Raw genomic sequence first — 16,457 nt, 5'->3', positions numbered from 1 at the left:
CCGTCTGGGTGGCAGTGGACCAGAATCGTATTCCTCCCTGCCTTCTGCAGATCAAGGACACCTTCCTGAGGACTTACACGGATGCCATGCAGAATTACAACGGCAATGACGAGAGGAGCCGGGCAGTGGATCACGTGCAGCGCAGCGTAAGTGACGTCAGGCCTCAGACTTGGGGGTACTGGGGGCGCGGGGCCATCGGCACTTGCTACTGACTTCTGTCCTCCACTTCCATTGCCAAGAGTTCACACCCAGTCTTTGTCCAGGGTCCAGTTATCCGGGTAATTAGCATCAAGGGAACCAGTGCCTGTGGCTGGCCTTTCATCAGTATGAATTAGGAGCCTCCCAAGGAAAGCTAGCTTGCCCTTAACACCCAAAGCCTTAGAAAGGAGGTACTCAAGGTACAGCAGCCTTGCTTAGCACTGGCGCCCAAAGGCTGGCATTCTGGAAGTGGTTTCTTCAGACTGAGTGGAGCGCTCTGGTGAGCTGTGTTTACTGGCTTGGGCAGTGTGGTGGGGGTGAACGGTGGGCCTAGGAGAAGCCAAGGCAGGAGTGGGAGTGCCCCAGGCTGCCTGGTGCTTTGCCGAGGAGCTGAGGGAAGTAGCTGTCCCCTACCGGGAGGTGCTCAGGGGGACAGATGCTGGTGCCCAATCCTCCCGCTTCAGCTGGATCACCTAGGGAGCTCTTTGGATGGGGTGCGGGTTCTGTGTTTTCCTTTGTCTTTTACTTCAGCAGCAGTATTTTTATTTTAGTTTGTTGTTGTTGTTGTTGGCATTTTGAGAACCTTCCAAACTTACCAGAAAACTTGACAGCAGAGTATAAGAAACCATATACACTTTACCCAGATTCAGTAATTCATTTCTACTTTTGCCCCATTTCTTCTAACATTCTCTACGTCAGAGGCTGGCACACTTTTTCTGGAAAGGGTCCTGTGGTCACTGTTTTAGGCTTTGAGGGCCATGCCGTCAGTCTGTGTCACGACTACACAGCTCTGTTCTGGAGGCACACAAGCAGCTGTAGTCTGTGAAGGGCTAAGCATGGCCATGTCCCTCAAAATTCTCACTGGTAAGAGCAGATGGCAACACACAGCTTACCAACGCCAGCACTCTCTTCCTCCCCACCCTTAACCATTTGCTTATTGGCATAGATCCTATGATCTATAAGCCTTAAAAAGAGCTTTTTAAAGCCTTTCTTATCTTGGCTTCCCCACCAAGAAGCCTGGTTTAGTCGCTCCGTACCTGGAATAGCAGCCAGTCCACACAGGTGATTTCCGTGCGGAGCCAGGCCAGAGAACCCGGCTTTACTTTGTGGACGTGGTAAGAAAGCCAACACCATATGCAGTCTGGGGCTGGCTTCCTTCTCTCAGTTCAGGCAGGCTTCCCAGTGAGTACGAGCGTTCGTGGAGCTCACCTTTCCTCACCAAAGCTGTGCCTGTTGACTTAGGGTCTTGGCCCAAGTTCCTCGTCGAAATGGCACACGCGGGGTGGTGGGGCAGGAGAGCACGATGTCTGTGATCCGCACACTTGGATTCACGCCCTTGCCCCCTTGACAGCTGAGCTGCTGCGGCGTGCAGAACTACACCAACTGGAGCACCAGCCCCTACTTCCTGGAGCACGGCATCCCCCCGAGCTGCTGCATGAATGAAACCGACTGCAACCCCCAGGACCTGCACAATCTGACCGTGGCTGCCACCAAAGTGAACCAGAAGGTAGGCTTGCTCTCAGCCCTGACGGGATCCATGGTGAAGGCTGAGGGGGCTGGAGGCCGGGGGGCTTTTGGTGGCTGTGCTTCTGTGAAACTGTGTCAAATGGATCAGAAATGGTAGTCTTGGCGAGAGGGCGGAGTCTTTCCCTGGGGCCCTTCCCTGTCTGGGACGAGGCACCCGAGGCCGTCCACTGCTGAAGGAGCTCCTGTGACTCAGCAGAAAGAAACCAGGCACCGAGAGGGAGGTTGAGCAACGGTTCCTGCTCACCTGGGCTGATGTCAGACAGGGACTGTGGCCTTTCTTCTTCCTGGCTGTCTTTCTCCTGCTCAATCTACCTTCTAAACATGGGGTTCTTCACAGCTGGGTGCCAGTCCTTAGCACGAAGGGGGATGAGAGTTGACAGACAACATCTGCTTCTGTCAGGATGGTGGCCTTTATTTTAAGGTATTCTCTGCTTGAGGAAAAGAAATCAGCAACTCCGCTTCAACTCACTGTCAGCATCCTGACTCCCAAAGAAATCAGAGAGAGAGAGAGAGAGAACTGGCTAAAAGACATTGGAAAGGTAGTCGGTAGTGAAAATGAGGGAAATAGAATTTCAGTCATCAGGAGGAAGACCAATTCTGTCTTCCACTTCACAGAGAATAGGGTGAAGGCATGATAAGACAGGTTTGAAGGCTGTGTCCGTAGTCTGAAAGATTTAGAGAAATGCCACATAGAAAATATGTTTTGGTAGAACAGAAGGGAGGAAAACACCAACCCTCTGTTGACTTCACCTGCTGTTCTGCAGCTATCGGGTCAGTTTTCTTTTCTGACTCAGATAAAATTCTATTCTTCCAAGGTCTTCAACTCTTGATGCGATCTGGGCCAACTGCTGAATAATTCATAGACAGTAGCCATCCTCTCAAGATGAGAACGTTAAGAGATGGCTTCTGTATTTTACCCATTTAATGTTGGTATTTGTAGCATAAATGCTGCAAAGCATTGTTGACGTTCTAGAAGTTCATTGTGTCATTCTGGGCTTATGACCTGTTATGGACGCGATGCGGTCAGATGTTTCGTGCTGACTGCTTCTTGTCTTAGCTAAGAAGACATCTTTTCCTCTTGGAATTTTCTTATGAACCCAAAGGTTGAGCCTTCCTTTGTGTCTCATTGGTAAGGTGACTTCTGGTCTCTTCATGGGCAGCCCCACTGAGCCCCCAGAGATGTCCTCATGCTGCCATTTTACGAAGCTCCGACCATACCCAGCTCCAAGGCAGTGAGGTCCGAGCATGACAGAGCCCCAGGAGGTTGTTTGTGGATGCAGCACCCATCAGACTGGGTCATCTTTTTTTACCCCCAAACTTCCTTTCCCTTTGTGAAAGTTGGGGATCTAAAATTCAGGGGCATGGGCTATGGCGTCCAACTCCAGTTTCAATTCCGGCTTAGCCATCTACTAGGGGTGACCTTTCTCAGTCATATTTTCTCATTTTTTCTCAGCTACAAAAGGGGATGATCATTCCTGCCTCTTAGGATCAGTAGGAGGACAGAACGAGATAGTTGCTACAACACAGGGCCTGGCCCTGAGTAAGGACCAGAGAAACATTAAGTGTGATGTTCAATGTCAGCTACAGTGCAAACAGCACCAGGGAGGTGGTGAGGTTTGTCTCCCTCTCTACCACACTGTCCTTTATCAGGAATGATATAGCATATCCTCAGAGGGAAGATCTTTGTTAGTTTTAAAGGCATGTTTCGAATCCTATCCTATAGTGCATCTCTATGATCTTTAGAATTCTTCCCAGAAAGAAAGATAGGGCACCATTTTTTTTTTCCATTTCATTCATTGATAACCTGCAAAGTGACCTCACTCCCTGTCTCCCCCACACACACACACCCATCCTGCTTGATTTACATTTTCCGGGACAACTCAGATACCTGGAAAGGGGGTTTAACTTCAACCTGGCTTTCTCTGTGGAGAAGTGAGGAAAGAGTGAAATTTGCCTACTGAGGCTCATTTCATGCCCATGGGGACCTCTGAGACAAATGAAGGCCCAGGTCTAAGTCTCGGAGGCCTCACCTGTAAAACGCAGGAGATAGGGCAGGGGTGAATACCTAATAGGAAACACTCATAAATGTTAACCCCCCTCTCCTGACTCCCTCCCCCAGGAGGCTTAAGCACTGCCCCTGTCGTTCCACAGAATCGTGCTATCTAGAATACAGACATTCTTAATCCCTGTGGATCCTTTCATGTCTTGAACCCTACGATTTAATAGCACTGAAAGATGACTCTTGGCTCTCACCTGGCAGCCTGTGCAACCTGCCTTGTTCAAGTCCCTGGGAGAGAAGCAGGAGGGAGGTGAGACTAGCTAAACAGGATATTTATTTTTTTGTGTAGGGGACAGGATTTATTTTGTTTTTGCCAGCAGGATGTTGAAACGTCTGCATTTCACGTGGCTGACAGCACTAACTGGGCCCCTGCTCCCTCGAATTCTTGACATTTTTTTTAAGAGCGAGGGCAAGAGAGATATTTCCCATCCGTGACTGTGTTGGTTTCGACATGCAGAGAGGGCAAGCCAAGGACCTGTTCTGTTTCTGAATGTTTCCTAGGACACTTAGCAGGTCTCTGTAGGTTTCTCTCATGCCTGACCACCAGGCTTTCATTTGAGGAAATGAAAAGAGATTGTTGTGGGCAGATAAGATCACAGTGTAGTAGGGAACATGAGGTAGAATGTAAACATGGCCTTGCCCTCTGCAGATCTGAGCTGAGATCTGGAGAATGGGCTCATGGGTCCCACCTCGTAAACAGAGGAATCCAGAGGCGGAAAGTATTGATTTCAACCTTGATCTTACACTGTTTACACAATGGCAAAGAAGCGAAATCACTTTCATCTCTTCATTTTAAGGAACCGTCCTACTGATAGGATTCATTAATTTGCTGTCTTCTTTAGAATGAAAAGCCATGGGAGAACTTTTCTTCTAGAAGAGTGTTCCTCAAGCTTTAATGGGCAGCTGAAACTCTAGAGATAGTGGTCACATTCATTAAAATTCATTAAAAATGAATAACCCAGGGATTGGGCAGATTCTGATGGAGGAAGTCTGGAGGGAGGCCTCAGATTCTGCATTTCTAGCAAATTCTCAGGGGATGCTGCTGCCCCTGGAAGATCTCCACTTTGAGGAGCAACGTTGAGAGAGAACGATTTTGTCACAGTTGCACTAATGGCAGAGATGCATGTTTCCAGTTGCTCTTGCTGGTTGGAGTGGGCTTACCAAAAATGTGATTGACTCTGCTCCGAGTCTCCTACAAACGGAACAGAAATCATATGTCAGAAAAATATATTCCGCTTACATGCAGAATTGAAGTTCATAGGAAAAATACCTATGCCAATGTATATTATAGAGTGAGAAAATCACCTGCCTTGCTTTTCTCTGGTCTTTATTGTTGGGTTTGGGTTTCCGTATCTTGAGGTGACCTACCACTGGCGTTGGACTGAATGAACTTCATCTCTCAGCCCAACCATCAGTGGGGGGGAGAAGATAAGGTCATGATGGCCACCTGGGCAAAACACGGCCCTAGCCAGTACCGTCCGGGAAAGTGTTCCAATACCCATGTCTCTTCTTGCATTGAGTTCTTCCTAACCCAACCTGCTCTCCCTTCCACTACCTTTTGAAAAGTAGTATGACAGATACTTTCACTAGTAAAAATGAAATCAGCAAGCAGTCTTCTACTACAAAGGGAGAATCAAATTTCAAAATCTCTCGTGAGTAGAAGCAGATTTCCTTTCCCACCCGCCTCCAGGCTTCACATTTGCATCAGCTAACCAAGGAGTACAGTCGGCCCATTGCACTGAAAGCACGTTGTCAGAGCGCTGCTGCTAAGTCAACACACTTCTCTGCAGACAGACTGCAGACGCATAAAATATCACTTATTAGAAGCTACAGCACTGGTAGAATTTTCCTAAGCTCTGAGAAATGTTAAATTGGTAATTTTGAATTCCAGTGTGGGAGACATGGTTTCTTTTGTGTGTGTGTGTGTGTGGTCTTCAGATATCATTGCAATTTAGTGTGCCTTTCTTGATAAACAAGAATTCTTTTTACCCTGTTTATAAAATTAATGTCTTGGTTTCTGCAGACTTATATATTCAAGTAGAAGCCGTTTTTCAGAAAACTAGAAAAAAAAAACATGTCTTCTGAGACTATATAAGTCAGTTCAGAAATCTAGGCTGACTTGGCCCAGTTTCAAATAAATATACATATAAACACACACACACACACACACACACACACACACACACACAGAGAGAGAGAGAGAGAGAGAGAATTCAACCTGTCGGGCGTTTAACAGGAAGAGTCAGCTTGTGCCTTTGCATTATGGGCGATACACAAAATTTGGTGTTTCCTACTTGGACCAGGTTGATAAAATGTAATCCCAAATAACAACAGCAAACAAACTTATTTAGCAACCTGGTTGAACTCCAGCCAGATCATTTATTTTAAAGAAAGGTGATTGACTTTATCAGTATTACACTAACATTGAAATTGATAAAATGGGTGTTGGTTTTGGGACACCTGGGTGGCTCAGTTGGTTAAGCAGCTGCCTTCGGCTCAGGTCATGATCCCAGCGTCCTGGGATCGAGTCCCGCATCGGGCTCCTTGCTCGGCAGGGAGCCTGCTTCTCCCTCTGTCTCTGCCTGCCATTCTGTCTGCCTGTGCTCACTGTAGCTCCCTCTCTCTCTCTGACAAATAAATAAAATCTTTAAAATTTAAAAAAAAAATGGGTGTTGGTTTTAATCACAGCAGTTGGAGATTTCATTGTATGTGAAAGGAAAATTCACTTCATTTTATGGACGAAGTTATTGACACCTAGAAAGGAGAAGTGAGGGAACGCCTTGGTGATTCAGCCAGTTAGGCGTCCGACTCTTGGTTTCAGCTCAGGTCCTGATCTCAGGGAGTCTGCTTGAGATTCTCTCTCTCTCCTCCTCTCCCTCTGCCACTCCCCCCACTGTCTCCCCCTCTCAAAATAAATAAATCTTAAAAAAAAAAAAAAAGGAGATGTGACTTGTTCAAGGTCCCATAGTAAATTTATGGAAAGGAGGACTATAAAACATAGGTTTTTCCGTGTTTAAAAAAAAAAAAAAAAGCTTAATCGTCTCCTTAGGAAAAACCCCAAAACACAATAAAGGTAGTAGGCATTCACCACCCCACAACCTGATGATTTCACTTACTTTTCTAAGATTGTGTCACTTGTTATCAAAATGCTAGTAACCATGTTTATTATGCTGAGTCTTCCTGTGCAAGGATGTGGAATGCTTCTGTACGGTCGAAGTCTGCGGGTTTGTTTCATAGGTCTGACAGATGTCCTGCTACACTTCATCCTACCGCTGAAACATTTCTGGATGAAACGACATATCTGGGACTTGTTTTAAAATAGACCAGCCAGGGGAGGAGAGCTGAGATTTAAATGAAACCAGATTGGCTACATGTTCATTGTAAGGTTAGAGAAAGGGTCACTCGGGAGGTCACAGTACTACTCTCTGTACCTTTACTTATGTTCGAAATTTTCCCTTTTTTGAGTTTGGACAGAATGCTAGCGAGTTCCTAGGGTGAGAGGCAGCTGGATTTGCCGACTGCGGGTTGGAGTGTATATTGGCTAGGGTTGCAGGTTAACACAGCTCAGTCTGGCCTGGGTGTGAAATGTGTCTCTGAGGCCCTGACACACACTCTCTCTCTCTCTCTCTGTTTGCAGGGTTGTTATGATCTGGTGACCAGTTTCATGGAGACCAACATGGGAATCATCGCCGGAGTGGCTTTTGGAATTGCGTTCTCCCAGGTAGGCTGTGTAATTGTGCGGTCAGGCCTGGCCTTCCCCAGCCTCCTGCCCTGGCTTCCTTCGCCGGGCTCCCTGCCTGGCCCCCCTGGGCCTTGGGAGAGGCTGATAGATGGGGTTAGCTCCTTGCTCATTAGTCCTCAGGTCATCTGTTTATTGATTTTTCTTCTTCAACTTAAATGAAGTTTTGCCATCAAGGGAATATCGGTTACAGTTCAACTAATGACTAGCTCCAGAAAACAACTTGCTGCTTCTGTAGGTCAAATGGAGGTTAACTGAACCAAGCGCTGGCTTAATTGGAGCATAAACAACTCGAAACGTCAAATGGCTGATCTGGGTTTGGGGGGAGGCTCTTTTTTCCTGGTTGACCTGTCCCTGTTTTGTTCTTCGTTCCTGTTGATTATGCAAGCCTACAGTTAGCGAACTTTGTCTGGCGATCATTACTTTCATCCTAAGTTTGACTACGGTTCCTTACGATGGAAGCGGAATTCTTGTCTTTGAAATTGTGCAGCCCTTTATCTCCATCCAGCCTCTCTAAAATAACAGGAGAAGTCATTCTGCCAGCGAAGTGCGCCACGCAGACTCATGGATAGAACACGATTAAGCTGACTCTCAACTTTGGCCCACCTCAGCCCGGCAGCACAGTACCCCACAGGCGTCTGATCTCTCGGCCAAATGGTCACATTACTGCGACGACAGAGCTCTGGGTGGGAGGATTGGCATGTATACTTAACAACCAAATGAAAACTTGGTGTATGTTTAACTCCAAATTTTTTCAGACCAACAGATCATTTTTCCAACAAAGCCCAATTAACGTTCTCTCGGTAATGTTTCCACCACTCTAATTTCCCCTGCCTGAATTCCATATTTGCTCTCTCGGACTATACTTACCTTTTCCCTGCCCCCCGCACCTCCTTCCTTCCTGCCTAGCAGTGTAGGCGCACGTTCATTCTAGCCAAGTTCGTTCTTCAAACGTTTTAATTGAAATACACATAGACGGAAAAGTACGTAAATTATAAATGCACAGCTTAACAAACCAGCACAATGTGAACATATGTGTGTCACCCTCACTTAGATCAAGGACTAGAACATGGCCCTAGTAGTTTTTGCAAAGAAAGGGTTTCACCGCAGGTCAGTTGACAAACTTCTTCCTCAGCAGTGACGAAAACCTAGGCGACATTTCATCTCACAAGAGCATGTGGACTCATCCCACGGGAGTGTGTGCTCCTTGTGGTCTTTTACCATGCTTCTTCGTTGTTGGCAGCCCATGAAGGGAATTACACCCTCAACACGCCAACATGCAAACTAAGATGGCACCACAAACCATGCCATTTCGTCTCCAGAGATGTTTCCCAAAGAGTTGCTGCCCCAGACTTTCTTCCCGACAGCTATTGTGTTTCAGGGAGGCATCTGTAAAGGTCAAGAGATGTGTCAGGGGATCCGGGACCCACGTCCGAGCTAGACGTGCAAGGTGCACTGGGGAGCTTGCATATTCATCTGTGCATGCATATGCAGGGTCATGTTGATGTCACTGACAGGCCAGACGTGTGCTTGGTGGCCGGGGACAGCAGTCCCCTCAGAGGAAGGAATACAGGTGAAGTTTCCCCTAATGGCTCTCCTAGAACCACAAAGGGACCTGATGCCAGTACTCTCTCCATGAGGAGAAGGGAGCCTCACAGAGCCTGGAATCTCATGGATAAAAAGTTATGTGATCTAAGAATATTCCTGCCCGGCCATAAGAGGCATGGGTGATTCTCCCGTTTTCATTAGTGAAGTGAGCCAGGTCATGAAGAATCCGATGAAGACCTCTCTTCTTCTCTCTCATGCTTCCCTATGAAGGGGAGGGGAGGCATTTCTACTTTAGACAAATCGCTTGATGAGCATGAAACTGTCTGTCCTAACCTTGAAGAAATGCCCAACGTGGGGATTGTGGAGTTTGCTCTGTGACCCTCTGGGGTAGTGAGAGAGGGGCCAGTGTCCCTGAGGGAACCCCCACACAGAAACTCTGCAGAGATTTTAGGGCTCATCAAAGTACCACATCGTTGCTGGGTTAAGACAACAGAACACAAAGCCCAGGGGCATCGCCTAGCCAATCCCATTCACCCGCAGGACCAGACAGGGGCAGTGAGGCGGAGACTTGAGACCTGCCATGCTCAGCTGGAAGCAGGCAAAGAAGAGCCGTAGCTGCCTTTCACTAGCGGGATGTGCTAGGAGCCTTGGGGGTCCCGGCAGCTGAGCTTGGCTTCCAGATACCAGTAGATCCAAGGCCTTTCTGGGACAGCGGCGGCCACTTACCAGCTGCCAATTCAGGAAGAACCAGCCACACTGGTCCTGGTCAATGACCCAGAACCAAAGCTTTAGCCAGAATTTTGTGCTCAGAATTTTTAGGACTAGTACCAGAGCAAAACCTAGCGAACGTTGGCTGATTTAGGTGAATCAGTCATGTTGGCTGACCTGTACTAAAGGAGGTTCTACTGAGGAGAGGCCAAAGTCGGTAGGAAAGAACAGAACTCTGTCACGCATTCTCGCTCTCTCTCTGCCCTCTGCCTCTCCTCTCCCTTCCTCCTCCCCTTTCCTCACCCACCTCCACCCACTCCTTGCCCTTCCCCTCGCCTGCTCTGCTGACATCCACAGCCACACTATCATCTGTGGAAAAGAACTGGCCTTGCTCATCTGTTGTGTCGGAAAGGAAAGGTACTATAGAGTACAAGGCGGACGAGCCGAGCCGAGCCTTTCCACAGACTGCACAAAACCTCTGTCCCTGGTTAGCTCCTTTAGCCAACTGAAAGCCCTTGAGGTCTGTTCTGGGCAGCAGGATTTGCGCAGACATTTCATGTTTCTCTTACAGGCTCCCATGGCCTGCGCCCTATCAAGGGAAAACCCATTTGTCTATACTCGATGGGCAGGTCCTGCTCCCTCTGAATTCATTCCTAGCAGGAAGTTGAGTGTTTGGATAGGCTACCTCTTCCCTGCATTTTTGGCAGCTACTCTCACTCAAGACAGCTTGGAGAGGGAGACACACACAGGCAGAGTGTGACTGTGTGCACATGTGCCCTTGTGGAGGGCACCCCATCTCCCGCCCTTAACATGACCCAGTGCCAAAGCTGAGGGTGTCTGACACTTACTCCATTTGTGACGCTGCCCTTGACCTTGGTTGGCTTCTACTGTGGGTTGCAAATGGGGAGTGGCAACGCTCCCACATCTAGTGTGCACAAACACACAGCCTTGCTGGACGTGGAACGTGTTAGGCTGGATTAATCCTCCACATCCCAGAATAGTCCTGAATGGGGACAGTAGAGCTATTTTCCAGAAGTGGACGGTTGAGTGGCTTGCTTGAGTCTGGGCTCAAGATCCAAGCTTACAATTCTGACCTCTCCACCCGGACTGCTTTTGCCACCAGAGATCACCTTTGGTTTTGCCTCAGGAAGCACCTAAAGGGAACTTGTTCTGTGCTTTTATAACAAAATGGGGGAGTCTGTGAAATTGAAAGGGAAAAGGTACTCATCAAAAAATACAGATCCTCCTCCTATCCATCCATCGCCTGACCCGCACCCCTTCGGGGCCTCCCCCGGGAAGCACAGGCTACTGGGATGATTCATTATGAGTAAGGAACTCTCTTCTGGAACTTGCTGACCTTTTCCATGTAGAGGTCTGGATGAAGCTGTTCACAGCCTTGATGAGATGTGGCCAAAGAAGGCTAACGGAGCTCTTTACTTATTTCCCTAGTTTCTTCAGAGCCCGAGATGGTCCTGAATAGCATTTATACAGCTTTATGTCAAACCAGATTCCTTGGCGCATGCCAATGACACGGAACCCCCACCTCGGTCATCCGCACAACCCCCCCCCCGCCCCCGCATTACAAGGATCTAAGCTTTTGACCTATTGCTTGTCGCTTGCTTGTTCAGAAAGTAGCCTTTACAACTCTGCTGTCCTCTCTGTGGACAGGAATCAGGAATTGGGCCACCTTTACCTCCCATGGCGATGGCAGGGACAGTGCCCTCGGCCCATCGCCCCTTACCTCTCTAGTCTTTGCTGACCTGGGCCCCACCTCTCTCGCGCTCCTCTCTCCCACCTCTTGGCATCTGCCGGGTCCCTGGTGACTTGCAGGGCCCCTGTGAGGCAACCCATGTCGCTCGAGCTTCACGGCATTCAGACCTCGCAGGCTGTCTCTGTGGGAGGGCCTTTACAAAGTCTGGAGTCAGCCTTCTGTTAAGTAGAGGCCCTTTCTTCTCTTTCCGCCTCTCTGGCTTCTCAGTTCTGGAAGCGGCAAAATGTCCTAGAGGTCCCCATGACGCAAAAGAAAGCAGAATATAGTACTAACAAGGCAGACAGTGGTAAAAATAAAATGTAACCTCAAAAAAAACTAGATGAAGATGAATTATAAAGTCTTCGTCAACGAAGTATAAATAATCTGATCTGAAACTCTGGAGGCCGTCAGACAGCAGGCCTTTCACTGGCCACGGGAATGGCGAGGGGTGCCTCTGGGGTCCCCATCCTGAGGGGTTCCAGCATGAGAGACCAGCCCCCTTTTTCCCTCTCTATCCGGGGCTTAAAGCGGAAGTCTAGCCCAGTGCCTGCTTCCTGCAGCCTTGCTACACACCAGCAAGACTCTTTGAGGGGCTTTTCCCATACAGTTAGTGTGAAACAAGGTTTTGTCAAAATAAGGCTGGGCTTTTCTGGCTACAGAGAGGAACTGGGTCTAGTGTCACGCAGGTGTTTGTCCTGACTCACACTGAGGCAGAGGCCCTGACTTTGGCTAAACAGCTTCCTGTCACGTACCCAGAAATCACCCGGTAACAGCTGCTATGAAGTATGGGACCCTCCCCGCCCAGCTCCTGACTTTCCATTAACTTGGTACTTATGGAGGTGGGAGGGTGAAGTTTCTCTCAAATATGGTAAAAACATGAGAGCAAATTTGAAATCCACAACCCTGTGAAGAATCCCAAAATGCCTACTACACCCCAAATCCTAGTTTTTCTTACACTAGAATTAAATAAAAAAAAAAGCCAGTGTGTGTAAAATACTGTTTTCAAATAGCTTCTATGATCCTCAGTTCAGGATGCTTTTTTTTTTTTAAGGAAAACAAATTTCTTAGCAGATGTTAAAAAATAACTTTAAAAATCTGTCTTCTTCTGTGGGCAAACAGAAGGTATGTTCTTGCCCGAGAAATAGAAAACACAGTAGGGTTTTTGGTTTGGTTTGGTTTGGTTTGGTAGGGTTTGGTTTTTTGTTTTTTGAAAAACATCTTTTTTTAAAAAAAATTTTTTTATTTTCATCCAGTTTAGTTAACACATATTATTAGTTTCAGGGTAAAATACAGTAAGTTTAAAAGCAAGTCGCTTTCATTTGTAGCCATATTTTTAGAAGTTCTTGTTTCTCTGACAAAGTATGTCCAGTGCTTAAGAATGATGCTATTCCTGTTTGGGGCGGGGCGGGGCGGGGAAGGTGGAAGGTGGAGGCACATGCTATCCTTCCCTGAAAGCAGAGATTTTAGATACAAGACATAGGTAAGCATCCTAAGGAGTCTTCTGGCTGTGTGGCTCAAGCACTGCCATGGAGGCCAGGAGCATCGGAAAGCATTGAATTACGGGAGCACTGCCAGCCTCTTAGTGGGGTGGTAACTCTCCGAAGTGCTTCCAGCACACATGAGCTCAACAGGGAAACACGAAACGGATCAGCTTTACAACAAAAAAGAGTTTAGGAACTTGAAATCAAATAAAGAGATGCCCACTGAAACCCCTCCATCCAGAGTGTGCAGGGCAAGGCAGGAGGGAGCCCTCAGCGTGAAACCGAGGAGCGATTCTGGAAAGGGCAAGGTCCAGGCTGAGCTATAGAAGTGGGCGGTAAGGGAAGAGGCTCTCCTCTGAGGGGAAAGAGGGTGGAAACTTAAGCTCTATGTGAGCTACCAGTGTGGTTTGGGGGAAAATCATTTAATGTCCCCTGAGCCCGTTTTCTTATCTCGAAGGTTGGGATGATAATATTGTACGGGGATATGGTGAGGGTTAAGTAGCTTAATACACTTGAAAATGCTGTATGTCTCATGCTTGTTTTTTTGGCCCAAATCTGATTTTTAGGAGAATCAAGTGTGTTAGGGGCGCCTGGGTGGCTGAGTTGGTTAAGCGTGTGACTCGGTTTCGGCTTTGGTCATGATCTCAGGGTCATGAGATTAACCCCCAAGTGGGGCTCTGTGCAGGGTGTAGAGCCTGCTTGAGATTCTCTCTCTCCCTCTCCCTTTACCCCTCCCCACCTGCACTTTCTCTCCTTCCCCACCCCTCCCCTCTTAAAAAGTATCAAGTGTGTTCTGGTGTAAGTTGGCTCCAGAAATTAGCAGTTCTAATGAAAAGGGAGAAACTATAAGGTTCAAAGTCCTTACAGTCAGTTGGGGGGGGGCAGTTAATTTGTGTCATGTGGCCCAGAATTCTGGAGGTTACAGCCATGGTTCCTGTGGTGATTTGGTGGTTTGGGCAGGATACTATATGTTTTATGGCACAAAAATGATGGTGGCCCAAGCCTTGGTAGGAGATAGGGGAAGTCCAATAAGGTGGTGATTTTTCTTCACCTGATGGAACTTACGGTTTTTATATTTCACAGGTTAGTTTTACTTTTAAAAATGAAGATAAGAATCTGGGATTTCAGCAAGAGAGGTAGCCGTGTTTCAGGGGTTGCCCTGAGCCGCAGTGGGACTTGCTGTGGCTGCATGTGTCCCACCTGTAAAATAAGGGCGACCACGTGGCCTGGATAAATTGTTTCTCTCACCCGGAAGGCTTGTGGACGCACCAGCATTGGGCGCCAGCCCCCAGAGCATCAGAGTCCGCATGTCTTAGTGGAAACCAAGATGTAGGCCGAAAATATCTACATGATTAGAGACAAAGAGAAGTTTAAGCCTTGATGTCCCTTTTCCCCTAATCCAACACCTACAGCTCTCAAGCCATGGCTTTCTTACCTCAACTGGCAAACTCAGTCAAGAATAGCGTCTCATTGCCTCAATGAAAGAGTGATGATCCTATTGGCCATGAATGCCTAAGGGATCACACTGTGTTGAGATATCTTCCGAATGAGCGTGTTTGGCCTTTTGGGGCATACCTTGCTGATTCTGTGGTCCTTCCATTTTTTTCTCCTACTCTTTTTACATATGGACCAATCGTAATACTGCTTATGTGTCAAAAGTTGTTTTTAAGCAGCCAGAGCATGCTAGACTGGAACCTTATGGCCAGTTCTGGAAACTCCAGTTGTCCTGCCCTAGTGGTCAGACTCTGTAAGTCGTGGATCTCACCAGTGAAATCACGTTTGATCTTTCTCGTTAGTGCCCTTTTCCTTATTTGCATACAAAAGCCCTTGGTTGTTAAAAATTAATCTGGGGGGGTCAAGGAAGTGTGCAGTTCAGGGACTTCAGACTGTGTCTTCCTTTCTCTCCTGGAAACAGCTGATTGGCATGCTGCTGGCCTGCTGTCTGTCCCGGTTCATCACGGCCAACCAGTATGAGATGGTGTAAGGAGAAGGTGAGTGCATGCAGAAGTGTTTAATTTCAGGGTTTTCCCTCTGGGGCACATGCTGCCCTGCAGAGGGGCAAGGGTTCCGCCCAGCCACTTAGCTACTTGAGCTCGGCACCACCTGCGCAAGCGCTGAAACCTCGCTTCTGTGGCTCAGGGGCGGGGGAGGGGGGCGGGGTATGAAACATCTGAATGCTCCCTGTAGCTTGTTCCCTTCAAGTCCCTGTTAAGTCACTCACTTGTTTTCATTTCTCCCACAGTCTTTCAAGCACGATGGAATGAGAGACCTGTCTTAAAAACGAACCACAGCACTCTCCGAAAGACTTCCAGAGGATGTTAGAGCACAGCACCTAACACACCCACCCCGCGCTCCCTAATCCCCCAGCCAGTACCCCAGTGACCTGCCCACGCGGTCTCCACTCCGCCTTCCAGCCCGCATCCCGTGTAGCGTTCCATTTTGTGAAGCCCCGTCGTGCCAGAGTGTAGCCAGGTTCCCTGCATCCAGTCCTAGTGGACCCCACCTGAGGCCCCCTGCGTGCCAGCTCCTCCATCTGTACTTGGTCCGACTGTAGCTCATTGTAGGTGACTGGTTATCACACCACCCCTGGCCCCGCTGGGCCCTGCATGGAGTGTGGAAGGTTCCCGCTCACCCTTCATCATGAGTGAAACCCCATACCCCTTGATGTAGATAGGCTGATAGCGCTCTGTTCTTTTGGCTTAATCTCCTTTTGGTTTGGTTTTCCCTTTACTAAGACTCTGTTCCTACCTTCTTCAGGCTGCCTAAGATATGTAGAGAAACATCAGTAACCATCCGTGAGGAGAAAAAAGCCTGCATCATGCATGAAGGACACAGTTGAGCGTTAGGTGGCCTCCTGACTCATTATTGTTACATGCCTGGGCACGTGTGGACGGTTTAGTGACCCCCATGACTTTTGGATGAAACCTATATAATCCTTTTACCAAGCTGTATTGTCGCCTCCTGTGAAGGAAATAGTATCACTTCTGTTCTTCCCCAATTAATTGCTCTTGTGTTCCTTTACTTCTTTCTGTATTTTTTTCTTTGCATCAACATTACGGACATCGAGAACCTCAGCAAATCAGTTTAAAAATGAGTGTAAAGGGGGAACTAAAGTCAAAATATTTTTAGAAGATCTTAAACAATGCCTCTGTCTAGCATGCCAACAAGAATGCATTGATATTGTGAACATTTGTGATACATGTATTAATAAATAGAATCATTACAAATTACTGTGTTTTGTTCTTTGCTTATCGTGTAAGCTTCTACGCACATATTTCCACTTCGCCTTGCTCCATGGGATTGGGAGTGGATCATCTTACGCGCTGCCACAGCCCTCCACGCATGGGCCCACCCCTCCATGCTCACGCCCACCCTTCCATGCATGTGCCCACCCTACCGAAATAACCTTGGGCGGTGCAAAAGCCAAAGGGTCAGACTTCTTTATGG

At 47.8% G+C, this 16,457-nt stretch overlaps 1 protein-coding gene across 1 annotated transcript in view; it reads left to right on the top strand.

Annotated features, from left to right (window-relative positions):
• TSPAN7 (tetraspanin 7) overlaps window positions 1–16,237 on the top strand; it is a 121,730-nt gene extending 105,493 nt beyond the window's left edge. The window contains exons 4-8 of the mRNA XM_082717909.1: window positions 51–146; window positions 1,550–1,705; window positions 7,422–7,505; window positions 14,926–15,001; window positions 15,253–16,237. Of these exons, the coding sequence (XP_082574035.1) occupies window positions 51–146; window positions 1,550–1,705; window positions 7,422–7,505; window positions 14,926–14,994 (405 nt within the window). The 3' untranslated portion in view covers window positions 14,995–15,001; window positions 15,253–16,237. The remainder of the gene's footprint in view (window positions 1–50; window positions 147–1,549; window positions 1,706–7,421; window positions 7,506–14,925; window positions 15,002–15,252) is intronic.
• Window positions 16,238–16,457: the final 220 nt, after the last annotated feature.

This window comes from Mustela nivalis (assembly GCF_964662115.1).
Source record: "Mustela nivalis genome assembly, chromosome: X".
NCBI classification, from domain to species: Eukaryota; Metazoa; Chordata; class Mammalia; order Carnivora; family Mustelidae; genus Mustela; species Mustela nivalis.
Note: the sequence above shows the minus strand (reverse complement) of the source record. Positions and strands in the feature narration are given on the sequence as shown.